Source organism: Tympanuchus pallidicinctus, unplaced genomic scaffold (assembly GCF_026119805.1).
Source record: "Tympanuchus pallidicinctus isolate F22 unplaced genomic scaffold, pur_lepc_1.0 scaffold17, whole genome shotgun sequence".
Taxonomy (NCBI): Eukaryota; Metazoa; Chordata; class Aves; order Galliformes; family Phasianidae; genus Tympanuchus; species Tympanuchus pallidicinctus.
The window spans coordinates 10786374-10810616 of NW_026294690.1; the positions used below are offsets into that span (position 1 = coordinate 10786374).

At 44.1% G+C, this 24243-nt stretch overlaps 1 protein-coding gene across 3 annotated transcripts in view; it reads right to left on the reverse strand.

The window, feature by feature from the left end:
• Positions 1-24243, reverse strand: part of GRIP2 (glutamate receptor interacting protein 2) — a 216457-nt gene that overhangs the window by 40896 nt on the left and 151318 nt on the right. For all 3 annotated transcript variants that reach the window (XR_008205654.1, XM_052678631.1, XM_052678632.1), the window contains exons 2-6: positions 7055-7135; positions 4297-4432; positions 3369-3514; positions 626-712; positions 259-334 (exon numbers count right to left, since the gene is read on the reverse strand). Coding sequence is in view for 2 of the 3 variants with exons in the window: in XM_052678631.1 (XP_052534591.1) it covers positions 259-334; positions 626-712; positions 3369-3514; positions 4297-4432; positions 7055-7135 (526 nt within the window). In the remaining variant the exon portion in view is untranslated. The remainder of the gene's footprint in view (positions 1-258; positions 335-625; positions 713-3368; positions 3515-4296; positions 4433-7054; positions 7136-24243) is intronic.

Sequence of the window (24243 nt, forward strand, 5' to 3'; positions counted from 1 at the left end):
GTTCTTCATTTGCACAGGGTTAATTAAGTGGCTGCCTGTGGAAGAGCAGCCTCTGATGTTTCCAAAGATAAGATAGGTCACCCTATGAGCACCAGATCCGTTCACCCCTGCACACCAAAGGTTCCACTCCACCTCTGCAGGACAAGCACAAAAGGCCTTGGGGAGACCCCAGCAAGGAGGACGAGAAGGATATTTGCCCAAAAGTGAAGTGAAAGCTGCTAGTCTGTCCTGTGACAGCAAATGCTGGAGGTGCAGTACCTGTCTGCTGGGCCACCCGGCCTCACGTAGGTGAGCACAAGCGGTCTGGACTTGTGCCAGTCTTCATGGGCTCCCCCTGTAAGCAAACCAGGAAAGCTGTAAGTCACTGGAGGTTTGAGACTCTGAACGAGAGTGCTGAGAAAGTAGAGACATTTATCATATAACAGCTGACACAGCTCGAAAGCAAAGCGTGCCCTAGATTAGGAAGTCAGCAGGCCTTCAAGGCTGCACAAGCTGCTCTCTGGGGCACACTTTTGCTTCTTGTCTGTGATGTGACATTCACCTTCTTTCTTTTCTTTTCCTGCTTCCCAAATCATCTCTGCCAGTGTTTGTACCCCATTCATTTCTCAGCAGATAAGCCACTAACCTCTGAGCACAAAGCCAAAGCTGTTGCCTTCCTTGTAGAGGGACACCTCAATGGTCTTGGGAATAATGCCAGCACTGCTTTCTGGCACTAAAAGGAAGAGAGAACAACTTGATTACCCCCAGACAAACCTTTTCCATGCCACTCTGCAAGATAATAACAAAACTCAGCCAAACATCACTAAAATGAAAGTCCATCCCCTATTGTATCTTCCCTGTTTAGAAGCACAAAATCCAATCTAGACAGTCTAAATCTTTGCTAGTGCCAACCACCATGGTCAGGGATGATTTGACCAGCTCAGCGTTGTGTGTTTTCCCTCAAATCTGTCTTGCCTAATACTCTGACATTCAAGTAAAACCCTCCCATTTATCAACCAGCTTTAATGTGTTCAGCATTACTCAAAGCCCAGAAGCTTATGCCACGGATGGAAACCTACTTTAAAAAAAAAACAAAAAAAAAACAGAAGCAGTGTAAGGAGTCGAGCCACGGTTGACCTTAAAGAAAATGAAAATCCCAAATCCTCAGTGCAAAAGGTTGAGGGTTTTTTTCCCTTTCCTCCTACATTTTGACTTTAAAAAAAGATTAAGTGAATCCTTTAAACTGATCCTAGGGGCAATTCAGTAATTTTATATTAAATACACAGTACTATTTAATGTACAAAAGTAAAGAGAAAAAGAAAGAAAACTGTTTCTGCCTCTTGCCATCTGCTGCTATTTAATGATTTATTGAAGTACCGCTGTGAATATGAGACAATTTTCCAATCTTCTCCATCCAAAATGGTGCATGGCATTTTAGCTCATCCACTCCAAAAAGATCAATTCACAGTCTTCAAACCGGCTGCAACAAATGGCTGCAGGGATGGCTGGAGAAGCAGGAGGCACCCAGGCATATCCACAGCAGCCCTTCCCCTGGCTCAGAAGGGGTTTTGGAAACCAGTTTCCCTTCTGTGCCAACTGTGATCAAGTTGGTCCTCGCTGCCAAGCGCCCCAAGGGCTTGGGACTGCCCCAGTTAGGGTTAAACTTACCCCAAAGATGCACAGCTGAGGCACGGCACCCACGTGCAGACAGGCAGCCCTGAGGACCAGGCTGCAGCAAGGCCAAATATACTCCCAAACCAGAGCCCTGCACAGCTGCTCTGCTCTTGCACTGAGTGCTAACGGGGACACAACCTAGATATACTTCAAAAGGGAAAAGCTTGGGGCACAGGAAGGCTCCCATACCAAGAGAAGGGCATAAAGCATCCACAAACAAGTTGGGAAACGGTCCAATTTCTGTCCTAATCATCCAAGCATGAAGTTCTGCAGCAGTCTTTCATAAGAGCAGTGGGAGCAGAGAAAGCTAGAATTAATGCTGGGCTTGGTTTATGCATGAAAGAGATGATATGACACAGTGGCCTGAAAACTAGACTTAGACCTGGTCTCTTCCAAAGCAGGAAATTATAAAGTGGGGAGAAAAATGGAAACCCACACACGCAAGCTATTGAAATACACTACATTTCTGGTTTTTGCCCGGGGAAAAAGAAGCGAGTGCACACAGCAACAGCAAACCCTCACCACAGATAAAAGCACGCAAGCAACCAACAATGAACTGGAGCCAGGCAACAGCGGACAATTCCTCGTATTTTGCTGTGTCTCTTTGTTTGGATTAGTCATAAACAGCATCAATAATCTCATCTGAGAAAAGTCGCTATTTCAGTGCGTTCTTCCTGCTCAATCAGAACGGAGACATTCTGCCTCGCTGCTATTGATTGAGCTATGCGGTATTGGCACTGCTCCTCAGCTGGAAGGACAGCTGATCAGATTCTAATAGCCAGGCTCACAGCTAAGCAGAAAGGTTAAGAGTTGTCATCTCCAGCAAGTATGAGATCATGGAAGACTTGAACCGTGGGGTTTGGCTGTTGGGTTTGTTGGATGTCATTTCTATATTCTGAATTTTTTTAGGTAAACGCAGAAACTGCAGCAGAGCTGTAAAGTGTAAAACAGGTTCACATCTGGGGTAAAAAGCTTAGATTTCATTAGCTTTGTTTTTCCCTTTTTGTTTTTTCTACTTCTTCTGCCCAGTCATTCTCTGTTTGACCCTCTGAATAACAGTAATAACCAGGGAGATCATTTTCACAAAGAAAAGATTGTGATGAGAAGGTGAACTGAGGCATTTGTTTGTTATAATCAGAACAAACAAATCAGTGCAAAAGCACACTGTGTCCCACAGCATGACACAAGCCCTGTTTATGCCACCCAGGCTTGCCAGCCTCTGACCCAGGCCCCTTAGCTAGAAAGCAGATTGCTTCAGCTTCCATCTCATCTGAAAACGCCAAACATTTCAAAGCATCTTGAGCAATAACAGCACTTCCTGCCATTCAGAAAAGAGTACCTGACAATATATACTTAGAACTGAATAAAACCTCCCGTAGCCACAGTCCAAAAGGGAAAAAAAAAAAAAAAAAAGGCAGAAAAGCTGAAGTAGCATCAGGAGGCAGATTGGCCTGTGCTACCAAGTCACTCTGAGGCAAGACAGATCTAATCAGCCATCTCCTGCCGGTGTGCATGAGCAGGCACCCACTGTGCTGGAAAAAGCACTCTGCTCCAACCCCACACAGCGCGGCCGCATCCAGCGAGCACACGAAGGCAGAGCAGCACCATGACCCAGGTCCTGCTTCGTCCACGGTGACCCAAGCACAAGCCAGCCCATCTGCACCCCAGGTCAAAGCGTGGCTAATGAAAGAGAGCAGGGTTGTCACGGTACCCACCGGCTGGGGGCAGCTCATACTCGACTTCCAGCACCACCCTTTCGCCCACGTTTTTCAGCAGGCTTATGATCTCGTCGTGCCGCAGCTTGGTCAGGTTGATGCCGTTCACCGACTTGATGTAATCCCCAACGTTCAGCTGGTCACTTCTGTGAATGAGGAGGGAGAAAGCAGGGGTAGCACGAAGCCTCCACCGTAACCAGGCTGGCAGTGCGTGGCAGCTTTTGATAACCATGAGATTTTGTGAACAAGGCACCAGGCAGGGCTGATCTCAGCTGTGTGATTGCACGAGCCTGTTCTCAGAGAGGAATGCTAAAATTGAAGCTATCTATCTTTCCTAGTGGCAAATGTTCAGATCTGTACATACAGTAACAATTGCCACATGCACTTTCACAACCTTCTCTTTTTGTTGCTCAATTCCCATTCACGTAGAGCAATCACTCAAAGAGAAGTGTACCAAGAGCTGTCTGAAATAAAATTCAACAGAAGAAAAGAAAACATCTTGCTTTTTGCCTGTTTTCTACAAAATTGTTCAATTACTCCCTCCCTTTCTCTGCTTCTTGGAGCCTTTCTTCTATCATTCTTTTCCTGAGCCAGTAACATTGCTTATACACTCAGTATTCAGAACAGATACAATATTAAACCACTTAGCTTGATCAAGATGTATTGTACCATGCAGCTCTCCTGACAAGGCTGCCTAATTTCACAGAATCCCAAATATCCCTACACAAAAATTCAGAGCATAATTGCACAGAACATGGGAAACAGCTGAAAATAGAAGGCATTTGACTTACTGGAGTAGCAACTTTGCATTGAGGCACTTGGGGAAAAAAAAAAGCTTTGTGCCAGTTATTTTAATTATATTTGCAGAACATGTAACTACTCTTCCCCAGCTTTCCTGTGCCCTCTGTGCTCTATATCCATCTCTCACCTTGCTGCCAGTCCTCCTGGCCTCAGGTTGGAGACCCTTGGCTTCCCATCTTTGTCCGTGCCACCCGAGATGGTCAACCCGAGGGTGCTTCCTTCCTTCTTGATCAGCTCCACTATGGTGACCCCTCTGAACTCCTCTGAAACATCAGGAATAAAGGCAAACTCCTCAGTGCAAGGCATATCCCTCCCAGTCCTAAGGACATCCTTATCCTACACGTGGTGGGAGAGCAGAGCTGCAATTACAATTCATAGAATCATAGAATAATTTGAGTTGGAAAGGACACATAAAGGCCATCTGGTCCAAACTCCCTGCAGTGAACAGGGACACCCACAGCTTCATCAGGTGCTCAGAGCCCATCCACCCTAATGTTGAGAGTCTCCAAGGATGGAGCATCCACCACCTCTCTGGGCAATCCGTGCCAGTGCCAATTAGCAGGAAGAGAAAGCTCCACTTTCTTTGAAGTGATGTTGTGATGCAGAGGTGCGTGCTGGTAGACCTGCATGAAAAGCATGGCATGCAGGTCTGGAGGCAAGAGCAAGCAGGGCAAGGCAGGGTAGTGAGGGCTTGTGAGAGAACGAATTCATTGTGTTTCCAGAGTGGTGGCATCTAAGTCCAGGGAGATTACCTCCAGAACTATGTTTTATATGGACCAGGGCAGGTGTTTGGAGGGCTGCACAGCAGGCTCACATTCAGCAGGTGGAAGGATGTTGTGGACCTGCAGTAGCTGCCTGCATGAACAGAACAAGGGAGAACTTAAATGTGGTGATTTTAAAAACACCCTGTGATGTCAATGTAGTCATGAGGTAAAGAAGATGAGGTGGAGAGGTGGGATCTTGCCAGCAGGAGGGAAAGGAGGAAAAGGCATGAACTCATTCATCCACAGCAATTTCTCCACACATCTGCAGCTGGTCTAAGTAAGACTTTTTCAGTAATAACCACCTTCTCTACAGTTGCAGCTGAAGCCATGAGTCACATTTAAAACATAACTGGTTCAACACAAGCAAGCTCCAGTGCATTTTGCAGGGTCAGGCTTAGGCACCTGCTGAACCAGTACTGCTCCTCCATTTTGCCTTCCTGCAGTCCAACAAGACACTCTTGTTCATCCAGTACCTATGAGCCAAGCCTGAGCCGATGCCAACTTCAATCTCATTACACTTGCCTACAGGCTTTACAAAAACGCTCTCTCTAAACTATTTCAGCTTTAAGACTTGATGTGGAGAAGATGGGTGAGCTTGTGAGGAGCCAGCACTGGCCCAAGGAGAGACCAAGAGTTCAGCTGACTCAGTGAAGAGCAGCTCTGTCTTCATCCACACAACGGCACTCACACAATGGCACTCACACTCTGCTCAGAGGATCAGCCCTGGAACAAATCAGATGACTTTCATGCCAGCTTTTGAAAAATTTGTCTACATCATGACCCATCCACCTCCACTCTCTCTGGGTGCTGAAATCCCCCACTGTTTTACAGGACAAACACAGCATCCCTCACGTAGGGCAACTTTCTCCAAAACCACTCAGGGGAAGGTGGTGATGGGTGCTGGCAGTGAGAGCAGTCCCATGCCTGTGGACTGAAATTTACACTGCAAACAACCCAAGTCCTGCAAGGCTTAAACGAGATGCTCTGCTTGGAAAGGGAATATTTTAAATATCTTCCATGCTATCATTTCCAGACCAAGGCAGGCTGCCTTAAATGACATACTGACATAGCACATCTGGGCTTCCCTTCTCTTTCACTGGCAGAGCACACAGCGTTATTAGGCACCATAGCACCTCATCACTAGCATTCTGCTCCTCATGTAATGCCATCGTGACTCTAGCAATTGCACCTTGCTACATCCTTCCATGCTCTACCTACTTGGTGAAGCACTTCCAAGAATAACCCATGCACCTGATTAGCACAAGTGGAGGACAGCTTTGCAATCTGGCAACAGTCTGGAAGGCATTCAGGCATTGCTTCATCCCTATTTAACATGGCAACAGCAGCTTGTTGAGAAACATCAGGTCCATAATGCTCCTGCTCTTTAATCTCAAACAGTTCTGGTCCCTTGCCATCTCAGTAACTTACTCCTCAATACAGTGATTCAGGAACTCAGGGGCTGCCAGAAACTTTGTGGGGACTCCTGACTGTGCTGGAAGGAATGCCATCCAGCACTATCCTGCACATTTACTCTCAACTACAGACACAACTGATTTGCACAGATGGTGCCGAAAGGAGAGATCATTAACTCTTCAGTGGGGTTTAATTTTGATCCTTGATAAAGGTTTAAAAATGAGAACTCCCAGAGCACGATTACCCACTGTTGTGAGTTTGAGGAGTATTACTGCTCTGAAAAAAGGCAAGTTCCTGAGATCAGGCTATCAAGATAAGAAATACGGCATGCTGGTGAGTGCCTTTATAAATCTACTGCCACTATTAGAGGCACACACAGACGTGGAAGTGAGCTGGTTAAGCAGGACCTGGTCCTTCAAGCCATGGCCTTTAAACATCTGATGAGAATAGCCTTGGATTTCTCCTATTAGCGTGGACTTTGCTGTTCAAGCAATTAAAGGGCTCTGTTCCCTTCCCAGGCTCCACAACACACAAAGCCAAATCTGTGATTGAGTGTTTAATGATCAGAAGTTAAAATCTTGCCCCGGGCTTCTTTAGGAAGGTGACAAGTTGTCTAGAGCAGCCTTTCCAAACCTGCTGGCATACTGCTGGCACAGCAAGCCCAGCACCCATAGCAATGACGTGTTGGAGTGGGAGCCAATCCTTTACCTGGGATGCTTTGCCTCCTGGAGACCAGGGCTGAGTCCATCCCACCAGAGTCCTTGCTCCCCTTCGAGTAAGGGCCATCATCTGGAAGCAGGGCAAACAAAAAAAGGAAAGAAAAAAAAAGAAATTAGTGCCCAAAGCAACAAGCAACAGCAAAGCCAGATCACTGCAAAAAGTTTGTCCATGTTAACACTGGAATTGGGATCATAACCCCATCGCAGACTGTAGATGAGAAAAACCATTACCGGCCCTGGATTCACAAATGCAGCATTGTACAGACTATCCTGCATTTTAGAGAGGGAGGGGAGGAAACGCAGTGGTAGTGGTGCAATAGCATTATCTGATTTATTCCTCTGGGAGATAATCCATTAGGAGAGAAGAAAATTCCTTTGCTCCTGTAATTATGTGGCACAGCTGAGGACAGGGAGAGCTGTCACATTCATCTCACAAGTTTTAAGCCTGTCATTATGCTTGTGAAGAAACTTAGGGTTTTTGGAAATGGAGTTATACATCAGGATGCTAACAGGGCACTAAATCACTATACTTGGATGAAATTGCCTATTCTTATAGATGCCATTATTTCAAAGTCACATTTTCCTGCTGCTGTACAGCCTCTGTACAGTATAGAGAGCACCCTCTTTTAAGTGACTTAAAAAAAAAAAAAAAAAAGAAGAAAGAGAAAATAGTATTATGCACTCTAAAAGCACTGTGCAGCACAATTTGAAATTTAAATGTAAAGTATTTAAATATCTTTGTATTCTCCTATTGGAAGACATATTGCACAGTGGTTACTTGCAACAAAGAGAGCATCCTTCCACACATTTCATCCAGCTGAAGTGTCTGTTTGCTGGCATTTCCTAAAAAGCTGGAGCTTTGTCAATCAATTGTTTCCAGTGATGTGCAGTATCAAATGACTCCCACTCTGAGTGACCGCATTCTTGGATTGCCCTTCCCAATCCTTCAGCAGCTGTGAAGGCAACTTCTAAGTTGCCCATGACAGCATAAATACAGGTTACTGAAAACCCCATCCACATGCTCCTGTCCACAGCCCTTCAGTAATTTGTATTTAAGTTACGGAAGTGTTTGGGTCTCACTATGTATGAAGGGAACAAAAAACACAGCATCATTCAAGACAGTGGTCTGTACACTGTGTAATTGCAACTGATATTCAGTTTGCTGGCAGCCCACTTTCCTCACAAACAGAAAAATGCTGGTATAAATTGGATCGTGTGGGCTACATTTAAATGCAAAGAGTTGGATTCTACTCAAGGGCTTGAACACTTTTAAAAAGTAAAATGAAACAAGTTTCCAACTAAAGTAATTTCCAAAAAGGCAAAGCATATATATATATATATATATATATATACACACATTAGTTTTAATTCTTGATGCTCCAGCTGAAGTAACTTCACAAGTTGAACAAAACTCTGTCATTTAGTTGACCCAAATCTACATTTTCAAGCATTAAAAGCTTCAGCTGAAAAATACACACCCTTCGCACCCTTCACTTTTTCAACCTGTTTTGCAGCCAATAGAGGGATAGCATAGGTGCTCAGATCTTGGACTCTTCTCCTGCATCAGCTTTTCCATCGCCATTAGACCAAGAATTTCTAATAAAGAAAGAATTAGCACTTGGCAGTAGACCATCACCAAACCATGCCAAGTCTCTGCTGCCAAAGCACATTGAACCTTGGTACCCAAGCAGCCAGGACTGCTGTGAAACAGGGGAATAAAGCTCTGCTTTCTGAAAGAAGGAAAAATCAAGCATTCTGACCACGGAGATCTCATAGCATTTCTCAGTGACACCTATAGGGACAAGGTTAATCTGGGCTTAAAGACTGTGGAAAAGTTTAATGTACTTGGGATAGTTAAGTTCCAGCACCTAATTTTTTGAAAACAAAGCAAAGCCACCTGCCATCTCTCCTTCAGCAGAGGTAAAGTTCCAGAACTTTCCTCATCTATCCACACTGGCCATGTCCATCTTAATTTCTCTCTCTAGCAAGCTTCCCCTACATCCAGCCTTTCTCTCTGCCATCCTATCTCTTACACACCTGCAGGCAGAAGACAAGGACACTTCAAGAGCACAAAGCAGGCATTTCCAAGGGGAGCATCAGGGCAATGCTGGTCCAGCAGTTCCTGATCCATATTGGTCAGCCCAGCAGCCATAACCTCCTTTCATTCCTTTCTCAGATGGAGGAGGAACCTCAAAATGGCAGGATATCAGCACGAGATTTCTTTCTCAGCACTGGAAGGTGAGCCTGCAGATGTGCTTCAAAACTCACTGGGATGTACTACATTTGGACTCCCTTTGGTCACGCAGGACACTAAGGATGATGAGGACCACCCCAGCATGCAGCTACTTTCCATTCAAGAGCATCACTGCCAACTTTACCCAGGTAATGTGCTTGAGGCAATGCTCTGCTGCAGGTGGGAACTCAGAGCTCCCAGGGAGCCACCGAAGATGATCTGAAGCCAACTCCATAATCTGCTGGCAAAGCAAAGCAGCCAACCATCTGCTTCCAATCAACACACCACCCTGGACCAGACAGCCACCAGCACTCCCTGAGCTCTGTTTTCCCACTGCAACCCCAATCATTATTGATGTGAAATCCCATTTTGCTAAGTTGCTCTCTCAACAGCTGTTTCTGGACATGCCCTGGGCTGCCATTTCAGGTTGGTGATGAGTTACCAGCCTCCCCCAGCAGCCAACACCCATAGCCTGATCTGTAGCCACTGCGTGCAATTAGCACTGAGCCCCCTGCACAGTGCTGCAGCCAAATCAACGGCAAATAATTAGCACCACAGCTTCCCTTCTTCTATTTCTTCTCCCTTGAAAACGCTGTTGATTATGCTAAAAATGTTGGTTTTTTTTCAACTCATTATCTAGCTAAAATGTTTGAACAGGAAGGGAAGCTGCCACACGACGCATGCTGAAGTGTGAATTGGCATTTGCTTGCATTAGCATCCCTGCCGTGTGGCTCTTTGTTCATTTTCAGTCAGTTTCCTGCTCTGCCACTCAAGCTGGTATTAACAGAGACGCTTTAGAGGGGAGGTAGGAGGTTATTTTGTTTTTTAAAATAAGAAATCCAGCTCTTTTTGCTCTCTCTCAGTCCTTTCTCCTGCCTGGCACAGCACCCAGCAGGGGGAAGGCTGGTAGCTCGACGCTCAGTCAGACCAAAAGGAGTGCCAGCCCAAGCACTGAAAATTCATGAATCCCTTCCTCCTTCAATTGGAAAGGAACTTTTCTCTTAAGCTTATGTAGTTCCTTTCTTGAGCTACCCATGCTGGAGCCATTAGTGGTATATTTCTCAAGCTTTTCCTCTCACGCACAGCAGGCCCAAATTTCTCTAAAGAAAATATTCTGTAATTAGTGATTTTCAAGCAGCAGTGTTACTGCCAGTTCCACATCTTTCAGAAAAGCTCACCAAGTACATTAGACTCTCAGTAACACTGAGCGTGCAATGCTTTCTGCACAGTTATCCCATGGGAATTTTTGTCAGTACAAAAAAGCTGCTGTAAGTTCTTCGAAAACATTTTTTGCTATTTCAGCATCACGCTACCAGCAGGGAGAGAAGTTTCTTTGTTCTCCTCTATACACACCCAGCCACGAGCTCTTCTTCCCTGCAACAAGTATTGCAGAGAAGGAGCATACATCACAAACACTGACAAAGGAGTTGATTAATAGAAAAGACAAGAACTTGATTTCCCTGTTTCCCACGGCTGCCTCTGGTGAGGATTCTCTTAGGTCTCATAGGAAGTTTGAGCTTACTTTCCCACTCATGCCTTCTGTCTTATGAGTCTCTCCTCTGACCAAGATACTTATTAGACCATTGATCATCCAGCAGCCAAATGGCTGATTTGCAGGGGTCAACTACAGAATTAATTAAATCAATCCTAACTCATAGGAAATCCACAGTTTCTCTGTAAGAGGAATTCCTGATCTTCCAAAGTGGTTTGCTCCATCAAAGGACAAGAGGTAATGGCTTTCTGAAGTGCCAGGAGAGGTTCAGGATGGGTATTAGGAAAAATTTCTTTTCACAAAGAGTGACGATGGAGTGGCACAGGATGCATAGGGAGTGGTGGATCCACTTCCCTGAAGGTGATCAAGAGCCATGGAGATGCAGCACTGAGGGATGTGGGTATGGGCATGGTGGGGGTAGGTTGGGCTTGGACTTGGTGATCTTCGTGGTCTTTTCCAACTTAATGATTCTGTGATTCTACAATCTGCTGCCCAAGTCAGTGAACGCTGGCCAAGGCTGACTTGCTGCCCCTCTGAAATGCTCCTCCAACCCTGTCCTGTGTGGTATGGAGCCAGTGGGGAAGTCCTGGGCAAATTCCCAGTAGCATCCAGCAGCCAAACTGCTCTCAAAAACACCACGACTTTTCAGTTACGTCTCCCGCAAGATGTGAGAACAGGCATCAGGAACCTCTGGCATCAGTCAGATCTGAAGCCAACCTCTGCAACAAAATAAAAAGCTTCCTCAGAAAGAGTTCTGATTTAAGAGTTCATTATTCCTGCCTGCAGGGGGGAAAGAAAGGTGTTTTTTTCATTTAGAGAAGTTATTAGTCTATGTTATTAACACAGATCACCTCTTAATGAAAATCATCATTGGCTAAATAAGATTCTGTGACAATTAAGCTTGCTGTCTGCAAGTGTTCAGGCTCCTGGATCGTCTTAAGACAGTTCCTGCAGAGAAAGTGCATTAATCTTGTGGGAAGACCAAGAGGTAAAGCCTCCCATTTGTTTAATGGAAAAAAGACAGTTGGAAACAGTTATTTAGCCATACGGTAATTGCACTCCCTATTTAGAGAAATGAATACTAAACCAGCATTAAGAACCAAATGCTGCTCATGCTAACGCAAGACAGTATTTTTTGCTGGCATAGAAGCTCAAGGTTGGAAACAGGAACCCAAGTGACCAAAACTGAGTGTGATTTGATCCATTTTGAGGAGAGTTACTTCTGTAAATCAGAGGATAAATCTGTCTGCAACCAAACAAGGAGCAGAGCGTGGGTCAGGACAACTCGAACTGCAGACACTGGGCATGGTCTCCATAGCAAGGGATCTTAAAGTTATCTGAGCACCTGAACGGGCAAATACTACTTCAAAACTGGATTATAACCATCTTCTTGCAACTTCAGGCACTTAATTAATTACCTTTAAAAAGATCTGTCTCTGATAGGTTTAGAAGACTTTGTAAGTTACCATATTACTAGCTGGAGGACGGAGGAAGACATATATCATGAACTCCATTCTGAACCTCAAAGTGAGATTTCACTCCCAGAGTGCTACAAGCCCAGACAGGGGCTGAACCATTGATGCTGGAGGACAGCAACAAAATGCCAGTCACTCTCCGAGCCCAGTGCTCCACGTGGCATTGCACATTCTTCAGTACCATTCCCTCTCTAGCAACACGTTGCTCCAACTTTGCATCAGAATCAGCAAAGTTAAAGAAAACAGAGAGATCCCAAAGAAACGGTTAAAAATAAAATCTGTTGGCAGTCTCCAGGCTGCATTTCCTAGAGTACTGCAAAAACTGAGCCAGAGTTCATGATTCTGCCCTACATAAAACCAGTCCAAGTGTACAGCAACAGATACACTAAATCTGTATTGGCAGGACAAAGCAAGCCATGATTCTGTAAATCATGGTTAAAATCTGCTTAAAAACATGGGAAAAGAAGTCACTTTTGCTTTGGGGTTCTGCAGCACAAATTCATTTTTATGACAATGACCATTTTGCTGACTGCTTCCAAAATAAATAAATGAATAAACCCTATCTTTTAAAAGACCCTGAACTTTCAGGTTGGATATTTGGAAAATATTCTTCTCACAACAAGTGGTGGTGCACTGGCACAGGCTGTCCAGGGAGTGGAGTCACCATGCCCAGAAGAGTTCAAGAACCATGGAGATGTGGCACTGAGGGACGTGGTTATGGACATGGTGGGCATGGGTTGACTGCTCCACTGGATGATCTTACTGGCCTTATCCAACCTTAACGCTTCTATGATACTGTGATTCTTCTTTATTCTCCAGGATTTGAGAATACACCAGGAAAAAAACCAGTGCCCATCCCAGATCTCATCCCCACCTCAGTCAGCAATGTAACTCCCAGACTAGAGCTGCCCAGATCCTGCAGGAGCTTGGAGCGCTTTTCCACTTCTGTGTACCAGGATCATTATCCAAAAAGTTTCCCCTTATCAGTGAGCTCAGACTGAAATAGACCAAGTTATTTTGGGAGCTGCCCCTCCTTAATTTCATAAATCTATGCTCCAGCACATGTGGCACAAATGGCAGAGGCTGCCTGTTGCTATGAACGGCCTCGTAATTCTCCCTGCGCTGGCAGTAAGTGTCCTTACAGCACACATTCACCAGTTACGCAGAAGACAAATGAGGGCTTGGGGAAACGTTTCTTCTTTGACTTTCCTTATCACAAATTTTCCTGAAAGCAAAGCCAAAGAGGATGGCTGTGCTGTATTCCAGCTCCAGCAAACACAGTTACTAAGTCACCCTGAAGATTACTTTTTTCTCCCCTGTTTGCCCACCTATTTGTGGTACACCTCCCTAAACTGCTATAAAAATGCACCGGTACCTGCGCCAGCCCCACCGCAACCACGCTTCACTGCTTTCCCTGGAGTAAGATGGTGCCTAAGCAGAGGTTGCTGTGGCATCTTCTCCACCCACCTGTGCTGCCCCCATCCAAACCTTGGAAGAACTTGTCCAGATATCAAGGTTATTTCAGGAGAAAGCTGTATGTCTGAATTCACCCTCCCCACTACACACAGCATGGATTTCATCTTCCCACACCCTCAGCATCCCCTTTCTTAAAGCCTGTGTTCATTTATCTACTAACCCTTCTAAGGCATGTATAATTTCATTGCCACCTGCTGCTTTATTCACAGGAAACAGATTTATAGAAGATACAATAGCCTATTGTTCAACAAAAAACTACGTGCTTTGTTCCTCCATTTTTTTTTTTCTTTTTCTTAATAAGAAATCAAAATTACTTTTAAAGGAACAATTTGTTTCAAGCAACTGTTTTCAACCAGAAACTATGTACGTAATCATGTGCGTATCAGCAGCTTTTGTGAGATCAAGGTATGGGACAGAGGATGCCTCTGTTATGTGGCAGGTTGGCTACCAGGAGATAACAGGGTGTCTTTCTTCTCCCCTGCAAACCCTCCACATGACACTGATGTAGGAATGATAGAATGGTTTGGGTTGGAAGGGACCTTTAAGATCACCTAGTTCCAATCCTGCTGCTATAGACAGGGCCACCTCCCACTAGACAAGGTTGCTCACTGCCCCATCCAGCCTGGGAAGACTCCTGCTTTCAGAGGAAAGGATGGAATTTAAACATTTGGTAAATCAGTAGAAGATATAATTAGTGTGTATATGTGCACACAAAGCCCTTTTTCAGTTGGCTGTGCAGTGAAGCCAGAATTCAGAGAGATTTAATTCATATCAGCTTTCACAGGATATTAAAAACTGCCCAAGGACTGATCTGAGTCCCATCTGATAAGAATGAATGCTGGACCTGCCTTGCAATGCTGAGATGTAATGCTCCTTTCTTTAAATACATAGCATTCCATTAAAAAAAAAAAAAAAAAAAAAGGCAAAAAATGAAATGAGGCAATTTAAGAACCTGCACCCAACCTGCCATTATCATCCTGCTGTTATGTATCAGAGGCATTGTGACAGTGCATTGTGTGCCTCCCATTCCTGCCTTGGAAGCCCTCACAGAGTAACTTTATCTAATCAGCATTCCTCAGGGAGCACGCAGCAGCAGACCTGGAAGCAGTTGTTAATTTCCACTCAAACTATATTGAGAAAGGAAGGAAAAGAAATCTTCAAAAAATGACTTCTGTCTTGTTTTTCTATGAAAACTAACTTCTGCTTGTCCATCCATTCACCTACTGTCCTTTTGTGTCTCTGGAACCCAGTGGCCAATATCCTTTAGTGGGGGGAGAGAGAGCAGCTAGAGAGAGGATTTTAGTCCTGTAACCTTTCTCAAAACTATTTTGGGTAGAAAAGACTCAAAGTCATGCTCTTGGCAAAGCAAAGAGAATTGCTGTGCAAACAGCTTTAGCCTCACCACCCGCTTTCTTTTGCATGGTAGTGAAAAGAACAAGGAGTGATGGAGGCAAAACTGAAAAATATGCTTTATTTGGTCCTCTGCTCATGCAGGAAATTATACTGTTGTTCTTAAACATCCCAGGGTTGCTTTTCTTCCTCAGATTTAAAAACATCAAGGACACCTCTTTCCCTGTTCTGATGAGGTTATGCTTTCTGCATTACATCAGCTTTTCAACCACTACTTGAAGGACAGACAGGTTGGGTCTTCAGCACAAACAGCATTTCCTATACAAAACCAGAACATCTCCTTGGTGCATCCCTTCCAAAACACCCCCCAAAAAGCCCATACCCAAAAGGTCCATTTCACTCAGTGAGCCTTTTCCACTTTGCTTTTCTTACACACTTCCCCAACAAGATTTGAATTTCTAGTGTTAAAGAATAAAAGCAGAGAAAAGGAGGGAGGAACTTCCCTTCCTGCAGCCCCTCTCACTCTCACAGGCATTCTTATAGACAGCTTCATCAGTTTGTATTTATGAGCAAGATGGAGGCAGACAGACTGCACACTTCCTCACCTCTCTGCAGGTCACATCTGCACATGCACGCAGTAATATGTGCAGTAGTTTTGCTCACGAGGGACAAGAATAGTGCAGAAACCAACTCCATGAGATTATTATTTCTCAACAGCTCTAGTGCTTGAAATGCTGTTATTAAAGATACATTTTCCAGTCAATTTTGCAATTTCTTTTGTTAAGCAGTGCAGAGTGCACTGGGAAGGGTCCAGCAATGAACTAGGAAGATGAAATATTGCTGATATACAGATTGTGTTATCTAAAGAAACCACCTTTCAAAACTAAAAATCAAAGATGAATCAGATACATTTGCAGACTGATCTCTCATGAAAATTATCCAAGTGAGCCGTTGTAATATGGTGAGAAACAACCAATGATGTCTAAAGCCATTCCCAAGGAAGAATGCCTCCTGGCTACAACGGTGTTTATTAATCTGGGCAGCAGGCAGCAGTAAATCCTAGCTGACAAGGGAACACAGTTCTCCCTATTAACTCCAACCAAGCTTCCAAACTTCTCTTCAATACGGAGCTGGATAAGAACCTGCTGAATCCAAACCCTGGGGACTTCCTTTATTTCAAGCAACAAATGCCGTGCTAAATAACTGTGGAGTGAAATCAAATAAAAAAAGACAGCTCTATTGTGGCTTTTTCAGCAGATGAAATTAGAAACTGTCAGTTTATTAAACCATAGCACTCCAATAATTTGTACCACTTAAACCTAGCAGCCACTACTACCTGCTTGTTTAAAAGCCTGAATTAGTCAAAAAGCGATTGCTTTAGTGACAAAACATCACATCAAGGTTTGTCTGTGGTACACTCAGGCAGGTAGGCTTTTACTTTCAATACCTCAAGGGTTAAAGCCAAAAGAAAAATTATGTATGTCCATAATACAAAATGTTTTGCTTTGTTCCTGAGCAGCAAAAATCTCTTTAGGAACAAAACCAATCAATCCCAACACATGGTTAGCCCTTTTGAAACAGATCATTTCTGCAGCGATGATGACAATAAATTCTTTGACCTATTTTGCTTTTACAAACTCCATTTTGGTCCCTATGGTCTCTGCATTAAAAGTGGTACCTGGTGGCTTCCATCCTCCAAGGATGCATCAGAAGCTCAAGGCAGCACTGCATTGAAGAGAAGGGGAGAAAGTAATCTGATTTATAGAATCATTAAGGTCAAGAAGACCTCTAAGATCATCAAGTCCAACTGTTCACCTACCACCAATATTGCACACTATCCATGTCCCTGAGTACCACATCTACCCTTTGAACAATTTCAGGGACAGTGACTCCAGCACCTCCCTGGGCAGCCTGTACCACTGCATCACCACTATTTCTGAGAAGAAATCATTCCTAATATCCAATCTGAGCATAGGAATCATTAATGGAGAGATAGGAGAGTCAAAAACTGGGGAGGAAAGGTGCAGAGATTCAGCTTAGGTGTGGGAACGTGTGCCCTCCCCTCATACCCCAAGAGAAGGATTACCCTCCTGGATATTATGTCACTGTGTATCTTATTGTGACACATGGGAATCTTTCTAAAAATCATTTTGCACCATTGACAGGGGATTCAGAACATGATTCACAGTAATTGGACTAAGCTCTTTGACCTGCATTATGCAGGGGGTGATAATGGACTGCGAATGGCTCATTTGGGCTCAAAACAACCCAGGCTTAAGAAAAAAAAAAAAATAGGAAAAGATGTAATTTGGGCTACAGTTGGCTGAAAAGAAAAAAAATCACAGTTCAGAGAAAGGTCATTTTCATCCATAACAAAATATGTCTGTGATTCTGGTCAGCTTAGAGCAAGAGTTCCCATTCCCACTTGAAGAATGAGGACACATCAGGAGGACGAGGTGGCAACAAGGCACCGTGCCATCACTCAGCCAGGTAATCCCTTCTGAAGAGGCACTCACTGAAGCTGAGATATGGTTTTTTGTTTTACTCCTACAGCACTTCCAGGAGAGCCCACGTTACACGTGTAAAATAAGTGCTCCTGAGGGCACATCAGCACCTGGGCTCAACTTACAGCATGCAGCATGGGGATGGGCTAAGAGTGGTAAGCCAGTCTTAAGGAAACCTTCTAGAAAACACAATTCCTTACAGTGATGAGTTGAGGAAAAACCCTTCTTACCAGTGAAAAACCTCCTTCTGTGCTAATCTCTGGGAGCAACAGCAGTTTGACAACAGCAGCTCCAGCATCGAGAGACAACAGCTTCAAGTAGAAAACCCATGCAAATCACAAGAGAAGAAAACAAAGAGAGGGAGGGAAGAAAAAGGTAAAACCACAAAACCCAACAATGGGCAAAAAAGGCACAAGATGCACTTCAGTGCAGTAATATCTAATAAAAGCACGAGCAAGGGACCTGCAGGTGAACTGAGAAAATAGATACAGACAAAATCTAAGGGATCCCATCAACACTAGCACGAAAAAGTCAGAAGAGAAGCAAATACCAAAGCTGTCCATGTCCTCCTTTGCTACTACACTGATCTTAGAATCACAGCAAGGCTATGGCTCCAAAAGGAGCAATGAACAATCACAGAATTCACAGCCTTGTGAATCAAGTAACCCTGGCTCTCTGTAGCCTTTTAAGCCTACAACTTAGAATCGTAGAATCATTTGAGTTGGGAGGAACCCTTAAAAGCCATCCAGTCCAACGGCCCTGCAATGAACAGGGACACCTACAGCTCCATCACCTTGGGTCAAAGCACCAAAATATCTCACAGCCAGATTTGCCTCTGCACTGCAATAAGACTCCCAGGTAGCAAAGGTTGGGTTCCTCTTCCAGGAGGACTGACTGCCGCTTAGGAGAAAACACAAATGCAGTAGGTTGAAAATCAGGTGCTTTATCTTGGATTTGTACTGCATTCCAAAGCAAAGTATTTAAAAACCAGTGGGAATCAAGAAATAAGGAAGAAGTACCAGACAGCATTAACTGTTTTAAAAGAAAGATTTCCGGCACCCCATTTAGACTCATTTCCAGCTTATCCATGAAGCTCTGCTAAACCTTACTAAGACTTAATTCCCATAAATGTGATTCTCCCCTCCGTGTTTAGCTAAGTAGCAGTGCTTCAAAAAAAATAAATATCAAGTCGTGGGTGTTGGATTATTCATTCATGTGGTAAAAGCCATTATATATGAATATATACAGATGTACCCACTTCAGAATTGATCTAAACATATGTAGATTTTAGACTCTGACACACAAACCATCCATTATGCAATGGCCCGTGTACGTGTCTGGGCTGCTTTTATCCTCAGCTGTGTCAGGAGGATTCGCAGTGAGAGATGGAAGAAGCTTATAGTTAAAAGACTACAGAAAGTTTAAGCAAGAGGCTTTCTTAAAGTGAAAGGAAAGAAAGGGAAAGAGAGAAATCAAAGAGCCAGGCAGTATCAGATTTAGCAGGACAAGATGACGAAATAAGAACGTTTCAAAGCCCAAAGGTATTTGATGTTGGAAATGGTGCGATCTGGCCCCATCAAACCAGCTGTTAAAAATTTACCTGAACTGCCCATTGAATCTCGCTTCTAGCAAACCCTGCTTCATTTCTGCCCTTCTTCTTGCTCCCCTTGCTCCCCAGAAATCACAGCACCGCCATAATGGAAGACATCATCTGGAGCAAAAGATAGTTAAAACAACTCTCCAGCAGTTACTAATGCACTCCATTTTGTGCAGCTACCTCCGTGCAAACAATTGTCTGATTTGCTGTTGCTTCACACTGTATAGGAAGCAGAAGTCATTGGGAGAACACAGTCTCAGGTACAACCAGCAAAGGAATTCCCAAAAGGCATGGGAAATCCCGGTGCAAATCAGAACATACTGCAGCAAGCAGGGCTCTGCCATCCTCCAAAACGCTCACAGGGATTCCTACAGCTTACAGAGGGTAAGAAGTGGCAGTGAGCTCAGGAAAAATTCAAGTGTAACTAAAAACCACACAGTATTGGGGATAGAGGAGACTTATGTCAGAAACACAGACCATTAAGTGTAATGCTTCACATTATGCTTCCCAAATACGCACTTAATTCTGATTCAACAAGGCACTTGTGCTAATAAAAATTAAAACCAGCAGGTTCTGTCGAGTGTGTAATGGATGTGTAGAAGAGCAGTGTGTGCAGGTATTTCTAAAATTAACCAGGAATACAAAACCTGACTGCTTCCCAAACCCCCACAGAACTGGGGGCATGCTGCCCACCACTGGATGGGCACTGCACCGTACCAGCACAGCTCCTCAGTGCTCCTCCTCTACACTGCTGTAAAATGGGTGCAAGAAAGCAGAGCAGGGGCACAGGAGAGAAAAGATCAGCTCTGTGAACACTGGATACAGCAGATCCATTTAATGATTAAACAGACACGATTGTTTGCTTATAAAATGCAGCGGCACATAAATCTGCTAGGAGCTAATTGCCTATTATATAGCTCATGGTGCTGCTCGAGTTGGCTGCTGAATGATAAAGGGACATTTAGAAGGAGGAGGAAGCACTTTGTTCCCAGGCTCTGCGAGGGGAGCCAACATCCCCCAACAACAGCAGGGTCCAGAGCACACCTGAGTCCAAGGTATGGGACTGAGACACAGGGAGCACTGGGTGACGTGGGAAATGCATTGCATTATAAAAATAAACATCTAATGAAACAAAATGTGTACATTCTTCCTATGCCAACAGGTTAATCTGACCCAAATGGGAATGCATTCCATGAAGAAATTATCCCCGATAAATCACTGGGGCAGGAGCAGGCCACACCCCCAGATTTCAGGCTGCGCCATCTGCTGTGGTCATTATGCTGTATGGATCTGCCAGTGTGGTGATAGTGGGACCAGAAGGGATCTCCACTGGTACCAGAGGCACAGCAGAATCGTACTGCTGGAACAGCTCCTCTGGAGCTGCAGCACAACATTGATCATGATCAGAGGTTTGACTCAAACATCCAACTCTTGCACGGTCACACAGCTGGTTGCTCAAAGAGAAGCAGGGCCATGAGCTAGCTTGGTGATCTGGCTGGGAAAAGCCAGCTGATGGAGTTGCACCATCATAGCGCTGCTATGGCAGAAAATCCCTAAGGCTGGTGGACTCTGCTGGAGCTGGCAGTTCACGTGGCATCAGGAGGGCAGTGCAGAAGGAGCAGAACCTGGCAGGAAGTTACTCAGAAAAACTGAGCACGTGGCTGGCTCAGAGGCTGAGGATGACACCATGCACGGTCCTCAAAACAGCAGCAGGCATGGGACGTGAGAACAACTCCCATCCTTTAGGAAGGAGAAGGATGCAATGAAGCTGGTCCACAAAACCCATTTTCATTCACACACCAGAGCAGCAAGGAGCCAGATCTTACTCTTCATGGCACAAGTTCCTGCCTCTCAGTGTACTTTTATTCATTTCACAACTGCTCCACAGCCCTTCTCACCTTAATGCCAAATGTACTCTCCCCAACATTACCAGCTCTTAGGTAATAGCTCCATTAGGATGCACCAGGTGAGCACTCATTACACACTGAGATCAGAAGCCAAAGAACTGCTGGAGTGAAAACCACAGCTCCTGCCATCTTTCCAACATCATTTCATGAACTTGCACAACAAGAAGCAGAGCAACTGAGGCACGATTAAGTGGGATCATCTCTTCGTAAGTTGGCTATGCTAAATAACTTAAAGGCCATTTTGGGACTGCTGTGCTGAGCAGTCTAACAATGATTTTACAAAAACGTGTGTGTTTGTGTGTGTGTGTGTGTGTGTGTGTGTGTGTGTATATATATATTCCCCATTCTTTTATGGTTTCCAGGTGTTGGGACCAATTTACTTCACACAATTTCTAGGCCTTTTTTTTCCCCACCTCCTCCTCGCAGAAACCTGCATCTGCCAACCATGTTGGCATCTACAGCAGCGAGGAAACAAATTTCCCTGTGAAGCAAATTCTTCCAGGATGAATTGAATGAAGGCACAGCTCATAATTGCACATTACTGAAAACATTTCTGATTTAAAAAAAAAAAAAAAAGAAAAGAAAAAAAGAGATATTTTTATCCACATCCCCAGTTGAAAATTGCTAGGAAAGATGCTTTTGAAAAGCCGTCATCTCCAAGCATGTAATTATCAGATCCTTGAACAAAAACACACGGCCAAAGAAAAACAAAAAATACTTTCATTGAAATAAAAAACTGGGGTACAGCAATTGTTTGGAATGCAAGGAGAACTGCTGGGAATGGAAATTCACATAACACCCTGTCTGATTTTACACGTCCCTGAAGTTACCAGACTGATTTGAAAATCCAGAGATTAATAAATTTGGCAGCTGAGAACATCAAGCTCGGTTAGTAATTTCTCTTGTTATGAACAGAATAATAATATTAAAAAAAAAAAATAATCAGAAGCAGAGTGGCAGTCAGGCTGTCACAGAACCAGAATCTCCTCACTCCCACGTAAGCACACTTGTCTTGAAACAGCATTCTGCCACCTCGAACAGACAGCCATACAATGACCTGGGGGTCCTATCCTATCAAGGCTTAAGACCATGCACACCCTGATGGGATTACTCACATGCTGAAAATTATGCAGTAGCTGAACTGACAGCTGAAAAGAGCCTTTAATGTTCTTATGCCTGGTAGCACTCAATTGCCAATTGATGAACATTGCTAAGTATTTATTTTAGCTCTACTTTCTCTCCTTCAGTTTTGCAACAACCTCTCTTTCTGATTACTTCTTTCTCATTTTATGCATGAGGAGGTGTTGCAAACACATAAAAATATAGGCACCCTCCCTCCAAGTTGCCCAACACCTTTTTCTGACCTTCCAAGCAAAATTTCATATTATCTACACAAGGATGGAAATCACATCTTAAGCAACAGGCATTGGTGTCCACATGCCTGTACCAATTTTAACACTGACTTTCAAAATAGATCATAGAATCATTAAGGTTGGTCAGTACTGCTAGGATTACCAAGTCCAACCCCAGCCCACCCCTCCATGCCCATAACCACATCCCTCAGTGCCACATCTCCACAGTTCTTGCACACCTCCAAGGACAATGACTCCACCATCCCCGTGGGCAGCCTGTGCCATTGTCCAATCACCCTCTCTGAGAAGAAAGTCCTCCTAATATCCAACCTCTTCTCCAGTGCAACTTAAGGCCATCACCTCCTATCCTATCGGTGCTACCTGACAGAAGAGGCCAACCCAAAAATCAAATCCTGCATGCCTCACATACAAAAACTCTTTGGCAGTTTGGCTATCCTTGGCCTACGTGGATTAACAAAGTAGAACAAACATTATAAAGAGCAATGAACCTGGACAAAAAGCCAGAAGCTGGGTATAACACAGCACATGAAGTCACTCTCCTACTATGGTCAGTTGCAGCCTGAATGCACCTATTCCAACTGCAATGAGATTTGCTTCAGCCAGTTGGCAGAGAGGTACATGTGAACTCTAACAGTCAGTCTCCAATAGCTGGAGAGAAAGCCTAACAAGCATGTGCTCAGCTGACACTATGGACCAGTATCTCATAGTCAAAAAAACTTCAGAGTCCTGAACGCCAAATACCCGTCCATCAGCAGGTATTCTTCAGATCTCATAGAGGATGGGTAGGATATCACAGGACAGCAAAGGAGCAAGATGTAGAGTTCAACTTGGGAAAGAATAAAATAAAATGTGATAGAAACAATATCAGAGTGGGAGCAGGAGAATGACAAATTTATCACCTTATCTTCAGTTCTTAGAATGGTCCATCTATGTGTGAGGTGCTGAAAGAAAAGGAGGACTAACCACAGTCCTGGATCTACCACAAATAAACCAACAGTAAGCCCACTCAACTTCCTTCTATGACAGAGCATCATTTCTGGGTAGGCAGAAAATGCAAGCTCTTATATCTCAATTTTAGAAATGCTTCTGACACGGTTTCACATGCTATTTTTATAAGCATGTTTGGGAAGTAGGATACAGATGATTATAAAGTGTACACAAAGTTGATTGGAAAACCACACACTGAGAAAATTCATCACTTACTCACAATCAGAAGGGACGGATGCATTAAATGAAGTTCTGTGGGGCCAATCCCAGTCTGGAAAGGCTCCAGGTTTTCACAAAATGACCTGAATGACTGCAGAGAGATTGCTCTTATTAAGTTTGCTGATGGGCACCAGTTATGAAGGATTGAAAGTAGGTTGGAAAACAGATTTTTTAATAGGTTGGATATTACAAAGAATTTCTTCTGAGAAAGAACAGTCGAGCACTGGCACAGGCTGCCCATGGAGTGGTGGAATCACCAACCCTGGAGGTGTCCAAGAGCCATAAAGATGTGGCACTGAGGAACATGGTTCAGAGGGCAGTACTGGTGGTAGATGGGTGGTTGGACTTGATGATCTTAGAGATCTTTCCAATCTTAATGATTCTATGAATCAGATGCTATGAAACTGGAATGATCCAGAAAAAAAAAACACACAGAGGTGCATTCAAGTAAACAAAATTGGGCAGGAATAATCAAATTCACAAATTCAGGATGGAAAAAAACAGATCTAAGTGACAGTTTGGAGATGGGCTCTTCAGATACTGTGGATCACAAATGAAACAATTC